This window comes from Cibotium barometz, chromosome 5 (genome assembly GCF_041138505.1).
Source record: "Cibotium barometz isolate CiBa-2024 chromosome 5, ASM4113850v1, whole genome shotgun sequence".
Lineage (NCBI taxonomy): Eukaryota > Viridiplantae > Streptophyta > Polypodiopsida > Cyatheales > Cibotiaceae > Cibotium > Cibotium barometz.
The window spans coordinates 49,723,327-49,741,527 of record NC_141050.1 but is presented as its reverse complement, the minus strand read 5'-3'; the positions used below and the strand labels follow the sequence as shown (position 1 = coordinate 49,741,527).

General features: G+C 45.6%; 1 protein-coding gene across 5 annotated transcripts in view; it reads left to right on the top strand.

Moving 5' to 3' along the window:
* The window catches only part of LOC147638594 (uncharacterized), a 108,139-nt gene that overhangs the window by 23,219 nt on the left and 66,719 nt on the right, over positions 1 to 18,201 (top strand). For all 5 annotated transcript variants that reach the window (XM_086798511.1, XM_086798513.1, XM_086798514.1 and 2 more), the window contains exons 5-19: positions 4,715 to 4,828; positions 5,014 to 5,095; positions 13,497 to 13,564; positions 13,675 to 13,749; positions 13,863 to 14,008; positions 14,113 to 14,215; positions 14,490 to 14,570; positions 14,651 to 14,719; positions 14,916 to 14,975; positions 15,061 to 15,219; positions 15,322 to 15,378; positions 16,034 to 16,315; positions 16,492 to 16,551; positions 17,763 to 17,912; positions 17,990 to 18,094. In XM_086798511.1, coding sequence (XP_086654637.1) covers positions 4,715 to 4,828; positions 5,014 to 5,095; positions 13,497 to 13,564; positions 13,675 to 13,749; positions 13,863 to 14,008; positions 14,113 to 14,215; positions 14,490 to 14,570; positions 14,651 to 14,719; positions 14,916 to 14,975; positions 15,061 to 15,219; positions 15,322 to 15,378; positions 16,034 to 16,315; positions 16,492 to 16,551; positions 17,763 to 17,912; positions 17,990 to 18,094 — 1,611 coding nt within the window. The remainder of the gene's footprint in view (positions 1 to 4,714; positions 4,829 to 5,013; positions 5,096 to 13,496; positions 13,565 to 13,674; positions 13,750 to 13,862; positions 14,009 to 14,112; positions 14,216 to 14,489; positions 14,571 to 14,650; positions 14,720 to 14,915; positions 14,976 to 15,060; positions 15,220 to 15,321; positions 15,379 to 16,033; positions 16,316 to 16,491; positions 16,552 to 17,762; positions 17,913 to 17,989; positions 18,095 to 18,201) is intronic.

Here is an 18,201-nt window from a genome sequence, read left to right as displayed (position 1 = left end):
TGTGTGAAATTGGACTAAGCTCTTTGTTCCTTTTGAAGATTTAATATGAAAGCATGCAGCATGTGATTGGAGTAGGTTGTCTTTCAACTAAATTATATAGGAGTTGTTAGTGCTCAGAGAGACAATGTGTATACAATCTGTAATAGGAGATGCAGAGCATCTCTAAGAGCTAGAACAACAAATAAATAAAGATGAATTGGGTATGGAAGCACTAGTGGATCCGGCCATGTGTGCCTCTGCTAGAGCTGCAAGTTAACTCTCTATCAAGGCAATGGGGTTACAGAGGCGATTGAACTTCATCTTTTGAAGGATGAGATGGTGAACCCTCCAGAAACCATTATCCCCCTCTGCACTCTATGTAGTCGCCTTTGGGTAGTGCATGCGGTTCCATGAATCTTTCATGCGTGGAATGCATTGGGACTCTAAGATATCCTTAGACAAGTCTGTTGGCATCTAGATGCAGCTAGCTTTCTACAGGTCATCATGAAAACTCCTTGGGGCGGAGGTCTCTTACGGTGTGCTCTAGTAAGGGGTCCTTGTCCAGGGAAAAGTGTGGGAAAAAACTTTAGGTGAGATAGGAAATGGGAAATGAAAAAACAGCGCCTAGGGAGAACAGAGTTTCGACAATTTTGACTAAGAAACAGTTGTTTACTGTTATTATGGACCACAGTTGATTGCTCCACCAGAAGAGGACAAACCAAGTTGGTGGATGACAGGATTGCACGGGATCTACGTACAAGTCTACCACACTTTTCATGCATGAGATTCAAGGATTCAGGGGCAAACGCATCATGGGCAAAGAGAAATGACCATGACCAAATACTCCTCACAGAATATTGGGCAACATCAAGCTTAGGAGTCATAATGAGGAGGACACCTGAGTTTTGTTTTCTTTCCAATTTTCTTGTTCTCTCTTCTAAATTATGATCTATCTCAAGTTTCGCTTCTATTTCTCTTGATATTTTTCAACATTTCTATTTACATTTACTATATAATGTTAAAGACGTGCTGTTTCCTTGTGGTTGTTTCCATTATATAGACATCCCTTTCCATTGCCGTTTCTATTGCATGCAACCGTGCTCTGGTCCATGATACTCCACAAGGTTGCTCCAATGGAACATTGGATGCATCTTCCAATTGCTCAGTAAACAGCTTGAAGATCGCATCACTTAGAATCTTGATCTTGAACGGATCTTTCTTCGGATCAAGTTCAGAAGCAACCTCCTCAAACTGCTTGAGTCTTCGCTTCTAGATCTTTAAATAAACCCAATCTCCTTCCTTGAAGGAACTATTGTGATAGTAACAATAAACAACGGTTTCTTAGTGAAAATTGTGGAAACTCCGTTTCTCCCTAGGCGCTGTTTTCTGTTTGCCATTTCGTATCTTACCTAAAGTTTTTTCCCAACTTTTCATTCGTTGAGTTTCGGTTTTTTCCAATTTTCTTGTTCTCTCTTCTAAATTATGATCTATCTCAAGTTTCTCTTCTATTTCTCTTGACATTTTTAAACATTTCTATTTATGTCTACTATATAATGTTAAAGAGGTGCCGTTTCCTAGTTTTAGGTTGTTCCGTTATGTCCCTTTCCATTGCTTGCATGCAACTATGCTCTGGTCCATGATACCTCCAATGGAACATTGGATGCATCTTCCAACTGCTCAGTAACTCCAGCTTGAAGATCACATGACTTAGAATCATTATCTTGAATGGATCTTTTTGTCAGAATATGCAGCAGAGATGATGACAAAATCTGGGAACACAAGAGCAAGTGCACTGCAGAAAAATACAGCAATGGAGAAGGAGAGAGAGAGGCGTGTAACTCTGTTCTATATACACAAGAAAATCCCGAAAACCTAATACAACAACTGGGGGGCCATGGGGCCATTTTATATGGCCCCACATGTGCAGTCGGCCAGCAGTAGTACAGCCGACAGCATGCTGATGGACACCCAACTGCTGCATCTCAAGTCGGCCAGCACATGTGAAGTCAGCCAGTAGTAGAGAGAGACAGGGAGCAGTCGGCGAGTGTCAGAGCACACTATCTTGCAGTCGGCCAGCATACAGAGGTAGCCGACATGCACAACACAGCCTCCCACAGCAGAAAAAATAGGGAAAAATATGGAGAGTGGGGAAAAATGAGAAAACACCTAATCCGGGCGGGCACACCCACAACAGAGGCCCTGGTGTAATTATACAGAGACAAGAGATGACTTCTAACACCCCATCTCTTGGATGTGGAACCAACCCCAGGGAGCTAGAGTGCCCCCGGAGCATAGCTTGAGGTAGAGACTTCGTGAAGAGGTCCACCGCACTGTCCTCCATCACTAGCAAGATGTCATCAGCAACGATCTTTTCACGAACAAAATGCCTCTAGATGACCATGGGTTCCTCCAGTGGAAACCCAATCCTGTCAAGTAACCTTTGCAACCTCACCACCTCGTAAGCAACACCACAAGTAGCCCGGTACTCTGCCTTTGTCGACGACAAGGCAAAAGATGGCTGCCTCTTACTGCTCCATAAAACTGCTCTTGAGCCAAGGGAAAAACTGTAGCTTGATGTCAAGGTCCTCGTGTCTAGCTCTCCTCCCCAATCCGAGTCACTCCCTCCGTGGAGTCTGACTCCATCCATCAATCCCCCTTCTGTGTAAAAGAGTCCAAGATCCTTTGCATGCTGCAAAAACCACAAGATACGCAATCCTGCCTCCCAAAGAGTCCACCACAAACATGAGCTCAACAGCCTCATCAGGAAGCTCTCGTCCAATCTGGTATGCATCAACCAAATCAATGAACCATTTTGCTTCCGAGTCAAAGAGGCATCATACTGCTCACAGGGATCAACACCTATTACGGTGGGATGCCAAGTCCTGGAAACTTGCTGAAGACCACTCAAGGCCTTTGGAAACCTGTAACCAACCCCCTTTGAATCCGGAACCACAAAGCTTGGAGAATGTGCAACATCCACCTCCACCTGCAAGTAATCAGCTGCCCTGCTTGGCTTTCCAATAGGTCCCCGTGGAAAGAACTTCCTCATCTACAGGAGTTTCTTTGTCCCGAATGCTACGAGACATCAGAGCATAGGTTACCTGTAGAATTTCCTCTGATTGACGAACACAAGAACTACCAACATCTGTACTGGAGGGTTCCTGCCAACTGCTGCCATCATTTGGCAAGCCATCCACCATTTGGTCTTGGAAAGCCTGCACCTGTAGCGTATCCACACTTATGTGGCCATTACCAGACTGCCACTCATCACAAATTGAGGACCTGGGAGAGAGAGTGCTGAAAGTTTGTAAACTCCATTCCTCTCCCGGTCAGGCAGCGGGCGGCGGGAGCGCTCTGGCGAGGCTGAAAGGGGGAGGGGGGTTCGGATGAAGCCGGGGCTAAGGCTGGGTGGGAGAAAAGGTTCCATTGGCAGCGAGAAAGAAGAAAAAAGAGAAGGCAGGAGGACGGGGGGTGCACACATGAAGTGAAAAGAAAGGCAGCAGCGACCCGTGCGTGTGTGCGGGGGGGGTTGCGAAGGGTGGGAAGCGCGAAGTGCAGTGAGGAGAGGGAGGTGAGCGATGGTAGGTGCGCAGTTGGGGGGAGCTCCAAATGCAGCTTGGCATTGAGAATCCTTGAAGATTCCTCTATAAATTGCAACTTTGTTCCCAAATAAAGCCCTCCAAAGCGCCTTCAGTGAACTTTGGATCTTTGCCTGAGACAATCCTCTTTGGAAGTCCATGTAAGCGGAACACCTCCCAGATGAAAAGCCTAGCCCTCCAAGGTATCTGCATTTAACCCTCAAGGGGGTCTACTTACTCAGCCGGTCATCGATTGTGAGGATACAATCATTCTGGAATCTTTGGCTCCTCAGCAATCCAACTATAGAGTCCATAGAAATATCCTCCCATGGAAACTCTGGAATTGGTAAAGGATGAAGCTCGTAGGCTGCTTTTCAAGTATCTGGCTTTGACTTCTGTCATGTGCATCACATATGTGAGTACCACATTGATATGGATCTCAGTATCAGCTTACTCTTAGGCAAGAGTAGGGGCAGAATATGGTCTGATTTGGTGGGAGATGGCCTAATGGTTGGGACACAAGTTGGATACAAAATGGTATCTTTGATGATGTTATTGAAAATGGATGGCTGATCTGAAAACGACTTACCATCAGATCCCTCAAGGAGGTATCTCTCAAGTGTTGGCAAGAATCCCCGCATAGACGCAGCCCAAGGCAAGAATGCAAGCATCTGGAGAGCACGACCAAGCTGTGGAATAAGCAAGACTGCTTTTGTATGCACAGTAGGTTAGCATGCATGAACCAGATCTAAGTCTAGATCCAAAAGCCATTGTGCATATTCATGATTTGGAATATACAGTAGATTAGAGTTACATCTCTTGTCGCTGTGTGTTTGCTAAACAGTAGGATTAGAGTTGATCTCTCTTGCTTAACGTTAATCAAGATATGGTACCTTTGAAACATATGCTATTGCATTGTTTCACTCTTAACTGACTTAGATATCACATCTAAATCTCACTTTTTCTTCCTCTCAGCATTCTTTATGATGCTATAGTGGCTTTATATATGAACTCTTATTTGGTTTCCAGGAAAGGCTACAATAGCATCAAAACATTGCTTTATCAGAGAAGGATATATAGCAGACAAGTCATTTATGCAGCACCAATTTCGAAATTCAACTTGCTCCTCTAATACCCTGTGTATTTGCTTGATGCAGGCAGTTGACAGAGAATTTCTGCTTCGAATGTCTTACATGGAAATATACAATGAGGAGATCAATGACCTTCTTGCTCCAGAGCAGACAAAATTGCAAGTGCATGAGAGTGTGGAGGTATACTCATATAAGCTCAGAGCTTCTTCCCTGATGTTTCCAAACCTTAAGGGTGTAGGCATCATGTTTTTGCTTATTCCAATACTTCCTGAAGATGATTCAACATCTTTTTTCCCCTCTTCTGGTTCTTGTTAAAATTTATAGTGCATTGGTGAGAGATTGATACTTGCCATCTCTTTGGACAGCGTGGGATCTTTGTGGCAGGTCTAAGGGAGGAGATTGTTGCGAGTCCTGAGCAGGTTCTTCAGCTGATGGAATTTGGAGAAGGTACAGTGAATTGCTTGAAAAGTTGCTTGCTTAGTCTTTGTTAATGAACATGGGGGCTCGAGTTCTGAAATATAAATATAATACTTAATACATAAGACAAATATAACCATAAATCAATGTGTTGAACTCACGCCCCTTCTAGGCAGCATTGTACAACAGACTTTTTGTATGGCATTTACAGCCTGCTCGTTTTGACAACCTAGTTAATCACATGAATATGCTTGACATGCTTGTGAGTACAATCTTCAGCATGCTTTTAGAGATTGCATGACAACCTAGAGATGTATGAGTTGAATACCTACCCACCATTTGTTTACATCTGTAGTCCTCATGATAGCTGCATTTTTTGTTGAAAGTAAGTGAAGTGCTCACTTCTTTTGCCAACCCTCTTCATATAACCTGTTATTTACAATTTTACCCATGCTTTGGGTATAACTTGATGGCATGTATGCATGCTGTGAGGATTTGATGGGACAAAGAGACCTTCCTCCAAGATAAAGGTGCTTATTGAGATCTTCAATTCTGTGCAAAGTTTTAGTAAGATTATGGCCAGCATAGCTGTAATGTCGCAACAGGCCTAGGGTTAGGGTTAGGGCTAGGGACGCGGACTAACCTAGCTTAGGGTTAGGGCTTGGCTGGGGTTAGCTGGAGTGTGGGGACTTGGAGGGTTCACACGTGAGCTAAGGGTGCTAGCACAATGAGGTCTAGATTGGCTAAGAGCTTATAAGTAATAGCCTAGGGTTAATAATGGCTAAAAGCTTATAAACCAAGCACGTAAGCTTATAAATAAAGCAAGGCCAATAATAGCCAGGTTATTGCTTTATGAGTGACCTTGGGGGCAATTGTAAGTTATTGAGGTATCCACACATTAGACACGAGGGCTAGCAAGGGCGTGCAATACCTCATGGCCCTTGTGACAATTAGACCTTAGGCTCGGGGTGGTTCGAGGCATTGAATCTACGGTTAAGTGGTGAGTTGCATCTATCGTGATCATGCGATGCCTATGATGTTGGATCTATGAAACCTCATTAGGGTTTCGGTTCTAAGTCTGATGATCCTTGGGCTTGGTCTGTGGAGACCTTTTATTGGTATCAGAGCATCGAATCCGAGGCATGGAAGATTGACAATATATTAACTCTCATACGGGCTGTTTTTGCAAGAAAACCATGGTTTCTCCGCATTATGGATGTGTGGGAAAGCAAGAAAGGGACATAGGTGGAATGGCCAACTTCCCGTGCCTGCCCCCCCCCCCCCCCCCCCCCCCCCCCCCTACAACCCACTCTTGAAGCAACCGAATTTCTCTCTGAATACCAAGGTAAAACCTTAGGTCAACTATAGGGTCAATCTTATCCGTGCAAAGTCAAGGATGAAAGATACCACCATGTTCACACCAAAATTATGGTGCTTGAATTAATCATTGCTGGTAAGAGGAGCTCCACACATTGACGAAGATACATACCCCAAGCTCTCTTGCTTTATTTATAAGCTTTTAGCCATTCTTAGCCCTAGGCTATTAATTATAAGCTTTTAGCCAATCTTGATTTCATCCTACTAATGCTCTTCCCACGTGTGAACCCTCCAAGTCCCCATGCCCCAGCTAAGCCCTAACCTTGAACTTGGTTAGTCCACATCCCTAACCTTTGTCCCTAACCCTAGGCCTGTCGAGATATATCCTCCTATTCAATTCACATCCTCGTGAATGCATAAAAAGACAAGCCTATGTAAGAGAATCCTCGTATCTGAACATCCATCCATAGCATCTACTCAAGTCTGCAGCCTCTTACCTAGACCAGTGTAAGACTCCTCTTGTAGGCCTTGCTATAAACATCCAGTTGCTTACTGTCAAATTCAACTCTCATCGAACAACTGAATCCTAATAGAATATCCAATCTTAAAGTGCAACAAGCTCTCCTGTGACAATTAAATTTTCCGTGAACTATGACCTCACGCTTGATGTTTATAAGCAGCTGAGATAGACTCATCCCATAATGTCTCGCATAGGTTGATAAAGAAAGAAAGAAGGTTATATTTAACGTCTTCAAAAGACCTAGTGGGTCTATGAGACCAACAAGTGATACAATAGTGTCCATGTAATCTCATCATGGCACAAAAGAAAACAAAGATACAAAGTGGGACCATCATCATCATACAACCTATGGAGGTAAGCCCTTGGTAGGAGCAGAGGGCCATCAAGGATATTGAGCATGGGATTAGCCTATAGAAGGTTGTGCAGATCCGCTGGGTATGGGAAGGTGGCTTTGTACCTCTCTAGGATCTCCTCAAGCTGGTGCTGATGTCTGTGTTGCTAGCAAGTCTAGGGAGTCTAGGACGATGCGCTCGCTGTAGTGCCATGGCTCGGTCTAGAGTCACACTAGAGTGGGGTTTGGTGGGGGGTCTGGCACTCGAGAATGTGTGGCTCGTTGAGGCTGTGGGTATGTCTCCAACTCCTCTCTCTCTCTCTCTCTCTCTGTTTGATTGTTCTCTTTGATGAGACACCAACATCAGATGTACTCTCAGTTTTGGTCTCATAGGCCATCAGTTTTGGTCTGAGAGAGAGAGAGAGAGAGAGAGAGAGAGAGAGAGAGAGAGAGAGAGAGAGAGAGAGAGAGAGAGAGAGAGAGAGAGAGGTATTAACGTCTACTAGAGGCCGAACTCGACCTATGAGACAAATCAATGTACAATTGTCGATGTCCTCTGGATGTCCAGGAAAAAAGGACAAAATGAACATGAAATAAACTATGAAAGTACTGAGCTAGTGGGGGGGTGTGATGGATGGAGCACTACTGCTAGAGGCTCATTATGCAACCTATATGCGTAGGGTATACAAGAATGCAATGTAGATCTGTCTAGCTCCAACTAGTACCATAATGGGGGAGAGAGACTTGCACAGTAGGGGAGAAAGAAAGAAAAAAGATATATTATGCGTCTACTAAAGACCCAATGGGCCTATGAGACCAAAGTGGTACAATAATGTCCATGGCATTAGCTCTCTCATTGGGGTGATACAAAACTGTCCCCATGGAAACTTGTCATGGAAAACTAAGAACATAAAAACATGGGAGCAACATCAGCTCCGAGTAGATGGTATACCACTCTCCAAAATGTCAAGCATGGGGTTGACGAGTATGGCCGAGAGGTCTCCCTCAGCTATGTCACGTGGAAAGGTAGCTCGATGGTGGTAGAGCATGTCTTGGATCTGGAGCTGATGAGGTGATTGTGGCCGATGGGGGGGTCGAGGGCGTCGGCGGGCACGCTGGAGTGCAGATGCTCGGTCCGAGGTAACTCCTCTTGGGCGAGGTAGGTCCAGAGCAGCTCGTGGAGGGTCCACAAGATCCACTATGTCGGTTTCCTTCGCCTATTGGGTCTTGAAGAAACCGGTGATGGTTGGTTGTCGAGGGAGGGGGCGGGGTGGCTGGGGCCTGTGTCTCAAGAAGGTGTCCCTGTGTCTGCGGAGCTCAAGCAGGAAGAGGCCCAGGCAACGCTGGTCCTTGAAGTCAATGATCTTGGAGAGTGGACCGAATCCCTCACGAAATAGACAGTGAAACCCCCTGCATATCTCATAGTATACTGGGCAGCGGCATATGTAATGCTCCTCTGTCTCAACCTCTGTGTGGCATAGTCGGCAGATCCTCTCCTCTCTAGGTGTCCGTACGAGCTTCCCGGCTTTGAAGATGCGCTCAGCTCTACCCGTCTCCACTCTGAGGCGGTGGGAAGAAACCCTTATCTGGCCAATCGCAGTCCGGATGGCATGGGACATGTGAACACTCAAGTAGCCCGGCTGTTGGATGAATCCATCCTCAGTAAGTGTGAGGAAGTGGTCTCTGTAAAAGTGCATCTTCGTGGGGAGATCCGGGGGTGTGATCCATGTGCAATGTGTGTAGAGGCTAAGAAGATCTGATCGGATAACCCGGTTGGTATCCTCGTGAGACAATCGAAAAAAAGGGGAGTCCAAACTGTACTGAAGGGGGGGTAGGCGGTCCATGCAGAGCCCGTATACTGAGCACCAAGTGGAAACCAGTGCATACCATACCCCAGAGTGCCCCTCAAGTACTAGCTGTGTGGAGGACTCCAGGGCAAGCCTTGGGTACCTGTGGGGATCCATGTGACTGATGCGATGAAGGTACGTGACTGTCTGGAAGAGTGCCTCCACTACCATCGGGGCTGCAGCAAACTCTGCCTGGATAATCTAGTGTGGGACTGACGGTTTGCTGCGGATCATATGGGAGAACATCATGACCCGGGGCCTCTCAACTCGCTGCCAATCATCATCGGATAAATCTGGCCCACAGAAAGCTGCTCCATACATCAAGGCTGGTGTGACGAGGGTGTCAAAAAGCCAGCCCTTCGTCCTGGGCTCCTGGAAATGTGCTTGGAAGCACTGCCGCTCAAGTAAGCTCAAGGCCGCATATCCCCGCGTCACTCTGGCATGTGCTGCGGGAAGCATGCTAAAGCGTGGGCCATTGAAGTGACACCAAGGTAGACATAAGATGAGACAATCTCCACAGGATCCCCTCTATATGTGAAGCTCAATCTGGATGTGATGGGGCGGGAGGTATTGAAGACCATTTCCTTGGTTTTACCAAGGTTAACAGAGAGGTCCCGCTGAGTGCAAAAGTCATGTAAGGCATCCAACTGTCTCTGAAGCCCTTCGGCTGAGTCTGAGAGGAGGACGATCTCATCTACATAAAGTAGTATGGGGATCAATATGCCTGCCAGTGTGGGACCAGCCCCGCCTAATCCATCAATGAAGCTCGAGATCTCGTCAATGTAGAGGCCGAAAAGAGTGGGTGATAGAGGGCAGCCTTGTTTCACCCCAATGGTGTTGGAAATCTCCTGTGATGTACCTCCTGGGGCTCTCACTCGTCCGGTGATGGACTCATAGAGGGCGATGATGCTCCAAACCATGTCAGATGGGACTCGGATCTCCTGTAGACGGTGTAAGAGGCGGGCTCGGGGTACAGTATCAAAAGCTTTGCGGAAATCCACAAAGCAGCAGTAAATCCTCTGGTGTCGTGCTCTACCCTCCTCGATGATGGCACGGAGGGTGAAGATGTGGTCAAGGGTAGAGTAGCTCCTCCGAAAGCCAGCCTGTCTTGAGGCTCTGCATCCGTGGCTCTCTGCAAATGAACTGAGCTCCACCTCTAGCATTGATCCATAGAGCCTTGCCAATGTGTGGCCAATCATGATCGTCCTGTAGTTATTAGGATCAAGTGGATCTCCGGGTTTGAGGATGGGGGTGATGGTGTTGGTGGACCAAGAGGGTGGAAATCCTTCACAGAGGGCTGTATTGAACATGTAGGCTAGTAGGGCGCTAGGGTATCATGGGCATGCGAGATGTACTCGGCAGTGAGTTCCTCATGATCTTGGGCTCGCCCATTGCGTAGTCTACGAATGGCCTTGAGGACCATGCCCTTTGTGAAGAAGGTGGAGGTGGTGGGGCGGGGGTCTGGTGGTGGGGGTAGGGGTGGCTGATGGGGGATATGATAGAGGGAGCGTGCATAGGAGTGCCATGTGTCTGGGTGATAGGTGTGGGAGGGCGATGTTCTCGGAGTTTCCTCCATGCCTCTTTGTAGTTCGGCCCTAAGAAAAGTCGGTATAACTCATCCTCTTTCCGAGCATAGAACTCCCATTTCTTGCGTCGGGTGAGCCGTTGAGAAATCTGTTGCGCTTGCCGCATCGTGATTTGCCTAATCCGTACCTCATGCTTAAGACGGGAGCGTGTGGCCCGACATTCGGCATCATACCAACAGTTCTGGGGCATGGAACCACAAGGTGGCTTGGCGGTAGACCGCTGCGTGCATATGAAAGAAGCTGTGGCGGATGTGTGGAGTATGGTGGTGAGTTGTGTTGTGAGGGTGGATAGGGGGACAGTAGGTTCCACATCCTGGAGTTGGCGGTAGATGTGGTTGGAGTAAACAAGGTCAAGCTCGTGATCAAAGAGGACGTGAGTGTAATGTGAGATGGGGGGAGGTGGTGGAGGGACGGGTGGTGTGCAGGTAAGAGTGAAAGAGAGGTAGGCATGGTCAGCTTCAAAAGGGGGTGGCGAATGGAGAAGTCGGGGATAAGGTGTGCCAAAGCCGGAGATCCCATAAGGTAGTCCATATTGCTAGTACCTCCTGAGCGAGGGAAGGAGGTGAGGGCGCCGGAGGAGGGCCATCGGGAAATCCCATTATAGATAACGAGACCATGTGCAGCTCCGAGCTCTAAGAAATATCTCCCGGACATTGTGACCTCCTCACGGTCCTGTGATGATCGCTGCAGCCCTGTGTGAGTGATGTCCAGCTCCTGTAGTCTGATAGGCTCGTCTAGATATAGTAGTGGGACTTGCTGACTTTCGGTCTTGGGTTGAAATCCCCGAGTAGGAGGACTTCCCCCAGCTGTGAGAACTCCATGATATCCTCATATAATGGTAAGTACGGTGATTGGCCATGCTGTGCGGCGTAAGGGGAGTGGCGTGGTGCAAAATAACACACAGCAATGTGGATGACTTTGTCACTGCTAAGCTGTAGCCGCACCCAAAGATATGGTGCATCCTCGTCCTTCCAGACGATGCTGAGAATCTGTCGGAGATGGGATCTAAAAAGGACAGCTACCCCCCCAGAGCCACGTACTCCTCCTGATGTGCGGGTCTCGCCTCGAAAAGCTGACTCCCACTCATACCCGACTATGTACGGTAAGCCCCTCTCAGGGCTCTGATGAGTCTGTAAAAAAAAAATGACATCTCTGCCTGTGAGAATCTCGCTCAAGCCTCCTGGATTCGATCACAGCATGCCATTGCAGTTCCATACTGCCAATCCAAGGTGTTTGGTCTCATAGACCCCGCGTCCCGATCCGGGACCCTCCCCCTCCTTAGTGGTTGGGAGTGTTTACCAGACATGACATACCTTTGGCCGTCCATGGCGCTGATGAGAGCTCCGCCTTACTCACCTTCTCTATGGAACCTCGTAGTAGACTTGAGAGAGATTTCAGTGGATGTAGCTTGTTGAGGGTGAGTGGTTTCCATGCGCATGAGTGGTAGATAGACCCTCCATTGGCGAAGGTGGCTAGAGAGAGATTTTGGCATTTGTGGATTTGGTAGGGTCACCCTCTGTCCAATGGGACCCGGGGGAGTGGACATGGCGTGGACATGGCATGATCCCTATGACAGTGAGGAGGCTCCTGGCACCCCTTTCTTTGGTTACACTGCACGGCTCGGCCGCATGATTCAGATGCCAGAGATCGAGGGCACTCCAACAGTAGCATGGCATTGGCAGTCGTAGGGCCTCCCTCCCCAGTTTCTCTTAGATTTCCAGAAGAGGCTGTGGGACAGTTTTCGGCCGTGAAAGATCACATTTTCTTTCTATGGCAGGTGGCACGTCAGAGCGTGGCACTTGGCACTTGGCTGGCCATAGGAGGTAGGCCAGCAATCTGTTCAAGGTGTGGCCACCAGGAGTCTCGGCGTCATTGCCTTTGGGGTTGCCTGAAGGATCGTACGTTTGGTAGCGGATTCTCCGCATTTTCACTATGAACTGGGCCTTTTCTCCAACAATTTCTTGGGGCATAGTTGGTTGGGCAACTGAGGCCGAGGCGGCCATGGCAGATGAGGAGGAGGATGGGGGAGTTTCTCTAACTGTCTCTCATCTTTGTATATTTGCAATGCCAGTTCTAGCTCCATCCACTTATCATTGGACCTCAGTAGCTAGAGATGGGAGATTTGTAGCAGTATTGCAGCGCGGCACGTTTGGAGAGCTCGTTGTAGCGAGGCTATCGAGGGCACTTGCACCCCGCTAGTGGTGTCCATTTGGAGCATCTAGCTTGATATCATTCACACTCTCCGTGGACAGTGGGGGAAACTTCAGGGTGGCTCACTATATGCGGAAGTGCCGTGAGGCTTTTCTGAGCATTTGACGTCACGTTTGCTTTCTCGCTAATAGTGGTGAGCCCACTTGGCACTATAGACCACCTTCCTCCCATTGTATGAGATAGCCTTCTCCTCCTAGAGTGGCCAGCCGGAGGAGAAGAGCATCCTTCCCCCCTTTTTTCTGTTTCTTAACTCTCGTTTCCCTCTATGGAGCTGAGTTTGTAATATAGCCATTATGGCTGTTTTTCTTGATAACTAATAGAAGGATCTCTTTCCCGGGTAAAAAATAATATTTAAAAAATAATAAAATGCAAATAAATATAAATAAACATTTTAAATGATTATAGACTAGATATATCCATTTAACATATGTATACTATAATATGTATATGCATGTATGTCTGCACATGCAGCCTATGTATGTATGCATAGAACAACTTCTGATAGGTTATTTTGTTTGCCCTGTTATCTTGTGAATGCACTTATATTTGGCACGAAAGATTACAAGATTTCTGGTTTGAAAGTTGACAGTTCTACATTTTTTGGGTGGTAACTTTGCAGCCCATCGACACATTGGTGAAACAAATATGAATGTCCACAGCAGCAGATCTCACACCATTTTCCGAATGGTAAATATGGGTCTATTTGATGGCAACAGTAGTCTTTGTAATGGTATCGATGCTCGATGCTTGGCCACCGGCATGCAAATTTATGGTGCAAGACCATCATGTTTTTCCAGGTTATTGAAAGCAGGGATAAAAGCCAAGATGACTCTTTGGGATTCTCGTGTGATGCTGTCAGGGTTTCAGTTCTGGTATATATCTTTTAAGCGTACTATTTTCTTGTCCTGGTCCCCTGGAGAATTTGTGTACAAGATTATGAAATGTTAAGCTGTTTGCTTCAACTTTTGAACATTTATGGTATCAGAATCTGGTAGATCTAGCGGGTTCTGAGCGTGTTGCAAAAACTGGAGCAGAAGGCACCCGCCTGAAGGAAGGCACACATATCAATAAGAGTTTAATGGTCTTGGGAACTGTCATCAACAAACTGAGTGAGGGCATTCAGAACCAAGGGTCAGTTATGCTCACAGAAAAAGGAGTGTTTAGATGATGCAAAGTGTTGTTAATCATGCTGCATGTATGGTGTTTTACACACACGGAGTTCAATTTATTTGCAGGGGCCATGTTCCTTATCGAGATAGTAAGCTTACTCGAATTTTGCAGCCAGCATTGGGAGGAAACGCCAGGACGGCTGTCATTTGTAACATTACGCCTTCCATGGTAACACTGATTTCAAAGCTTTTGAAAGAAGTCATTGATTTGCAGTTGGGAAAAAGGAGTAGGTTGAGCCAAAAAAAGGTTTGGAGGAGTAAATTACGAAGGGAAGATGAGGGGCAAGGGGCAGGGCATGTTGAAGGCTAGGCAAATTATCTTGTTTACCACCTTGTGTTTACGACTGCTTTTGTGTTTCTACTATCTAGGCATATGTGTGTGTGGTCACGTATATGAAAAATTGCACAAACTCACTCTTGTAAACCAAATTGTGTTATGTCAGGTCCATGTTGATGAATCAAGAGGAACGCTTCTGTTTGCAAGTAGAGCCATCCGGGTGACAAACTGTGCCCAAGTGAATGAGGTGAGTTGGAAAATATATCACCCGTGGCCTCGAAAAAAAATTGCAGTTTTATGGTGTTTACCTTTGAGGGGTTTTGGCAGATTCTTACCGACGCAGCCTTGCTCAAGAGACAGAAAAAGGAGATCGAGGAGCTACGATGCAAGCTCAAAGTAACTTATTACTCCTTATGCGATCATGTGGTGTTTAGATGTGGGTCGGTGAGTTTGTGTGAGCATGCGTGCATGTGGGTGAGTGCGCATGTGAGTTTGTGTCTGCACATGCAACATGTGTTTTGCGAAAGTTTGTTTGATGGTGCCCTAACACACGTGATTCAGTGGTTTTTTTTTTTGTGATATATAATCACAGGAGTCTCATTCGGAGCATTTTGAGGAGGAAATTTTGACCCTTAGAAATACTCTATTGAAGGTATGCTTTATGCTATCGGATAATGCCATGTTTGCTTCCTCATGCCTATTTTCTTAAACCTTGACCCATGTGTATTCTGCATCAGAGTGAGTATGAGAGAGAGAGGATCGCTCTTGAGCTGCAAGAGGAGAAGAGGGCTCATGCCGAGCGGGAACGGAAGCAAGCTCAAAAGATTGAAAATCTAAGCACATTGGTTCTGAACTCTACGATTGATGACCGGGACTTCGAAAAACGCACAAAGAAGGTGTCAGAGTAGTTGTTTGGAATGCTTACATGCCCCTCAGTAGGATTTTTTTTTGGGGAGCAGAAGTTTTATATTGACACATTTTTAAAATCTCAAATGCAGAACGCTCGACGGGAAACCTGGTGCCCGCGTGTAACAAACGGAAATACACTAGATGAGGTCAGTAAATATTCCTTCTCACTTATTTCTCATAAACAAAGGGAGGGTGATTTTGTTAAAATGAAATTCTTGAAGAGATATTTTTGCTATTGTCATCGTGGCCTCTCAACATATCAGGATAATAAGTGCAAAGTTGTTTATGTTCATTCCATTGTTGTTTGCAAAGTTCAAACAAGCTTAAGCCCCAGGTGGATAAGTTATGTGGGCCAACTTGTACAACATGGAGTTGGCCCATACAATTTACCTTGGACTACTCATATTCCTCACAATAAGCCTATGACGATGGTGGGATTTTTAACCCCATCTGAGATGGTGTGGCCTGCCAAACATGATCTACTACCCCCGAAGAGAGTGTACGGGGCTGCACCCCTTAAATCCTGAACACATTCAAACAAACCCAAAATATTTGAAATGAATTTAGTCTTTAATCCATAGGCTGATGATTATACATTGGTCTCCTTATACTTTAGCAGCATAGCTATCAAAAAGATTTTAGGTATGGTGGCTTTTTTCAATGTGTTGATGTAAAATAGCTGAGGAGCTTCAGGGTAATGAATGCAAAATAGCTAGTGAGCTGATGCATTTAGCTTCATCCCTTAGTCTTCTTGGATGGTTGAGTTTTTTGATACTAACTGTGTTTTTAAAATGCTGAAAGGATGTTAGCAAGCCTCTGAAAGAAGAGAGATGGATACCGCAAAATAGAGACAGGGAGTTCCCTTTGCCACCCCCATTTGAATGCTTACTGGAGGAGGATGAATCAAACAGTAGAGAACTTGCTGGAGTTCACGTGGCTTCTCCGCAGCAGCAGGAAAGTTATGGTGACAACAATGACAAAGACCTTGATGATAAAGCTGGTGCCCTGCCTGATCGCAGTGCAAGAACTCATGTGTCCGATAGAAAGAGGAAATATTCTCCTGAAATGCCCACAGTCAATGAGGTAACTCTATTTTTAAAAGACATTGTTGAGAAGCAATTTGTTGTTGATAATTGAATGTAAATATTTTGACCAAAAAAGAGCTAAAAATTCAAGTGAATGTTGTGTTAAAGAGAACAAGAGCTACCCTAAGGACTTACTGTACTTGCTTTTATTTACTTATTGGTTGTACACAAAAGGATGATTTTCAGGAGCAGCTGAATCTCTTCCAAAAATTAGAGCATGGTGACGATGTGCAAGTGAGTGTCTCTCTGTTATATCTTCATTCTTTATAATTTGTGTTTACAATTTTGGCAGAGATCACTTTTGAGTAACATTTTGTAGTTGAAAATTCAGCTGTAAACCTATTCATTGTACAGAATACAAATAACCTATTCATTGTATAGAATACAAATAATAGATATAAATGGCTACTTGTGTGTGCTTATGTTTGGGTTCTGCTGCATCTCTATCTCTGTAAACCCAGCATTTAGGCACGAATACTCTACATACCAAAAGCCCTGTGCATCTACATCTCTATATTTGCCATGCTGTGATACTGGCTGTAATTTCCAAGAAGGAATCCACGGGATGATACATTAAGTTGGGGACCTGTCCCGATGTGCAAATGTGGGTCAACCCTCTATGAACCATGAGGGCAGGGTTTGTATTCATACCCTCATAAAAAAATAATGAACCGGACTGGACTTACCAGACAATAGAGCCTCAAGTAATGTAGACAATGTTTGTCATCAGCCTGCGAATGAGCTGGGCAGTAGAACTCCATATCATTTTGGAGTCTCTGCAAGTCCAAATGCAATGCTGAACTGACACAATAAAGCTTGATCACCTAGGGCATGACGAATCTGAACCGACCAGAAGAAGGAAAATCTGCATTCTTATAAAGGTGTGCCAAATCTGATACCAATGCTTCTTCTATCTGGTATGACTAATCCCAATTCTCTTCTAAGAATCTAGTTTAGTCTGAGAGTAGGAATCTGCTGTAAGGATGTAAGCTTTGATATCCTGGCGTTCATGATTGTATACTCAAAAAAGGAGAATTCCTTAATAGGGTTGTTATCATGAAGCACTCCCAATTCCCTGGTCGCAATGTAGAAATTGAGCCAAGCAACCACCATACAGCCATCAACTTTAGGAATCACGGAGAGCTGACTCATGAGCAGGGTCAATCTACTAGTGTCTCCCCAAGCTGCCTACTATACTGATGGGCTCCATAAGAATTCTTGACTTCTGAATGATTGATTGATAAATGCTTTAATTTTATGTCATTCTCTGTTCTGATTGAAAGCATTGTATCAAATTACATGCTTTATATGGGCGTGTACAAATGGTCCACCTCCCCCTCTTCCTCCCTCCTCCACGTACCCGGCATTCATCTCTCATTTTGTATTACTTGAGTGCTTGGTAATTACGAATTATTATTGAGAAGAAATTTGACAATCGCCTGCAGATGACAGAAAATTTTCAGAATCATCCAATGAATTCTGAAACAGGCACGAATAATGGAAGCAACCTGCTTTCAAATATTCCTGAGTTGCAAGAGTGCAGTAGAATCCTTGGAGGGCAGGAGGCAGATGCATCCATTCTAAAGCATTTTGAGGTACACCATTCGTAAGTTCGTTTATCTTTTTAAGGGTATCGTTAGAAAGGGAAGCTACATAGCTGGAGCTTATGCAGGTTCAAAGAACGGATCCAACAGAAACCTTTGTGCAAAGGGACCTTGATACAAATATTGATTATGGTACATGTCAGCCACACTCAGCAGACCAGATGATTCAGCAGGTATGATCTGCTTGTTAGCTTCTAGAAAGCTGTGCCTTCTTTTGTGGAACATGAAGTTGGGTTGCCAAAGCTATGAGTAAATGCTGAATCGTTGGCTGCCCATTCTG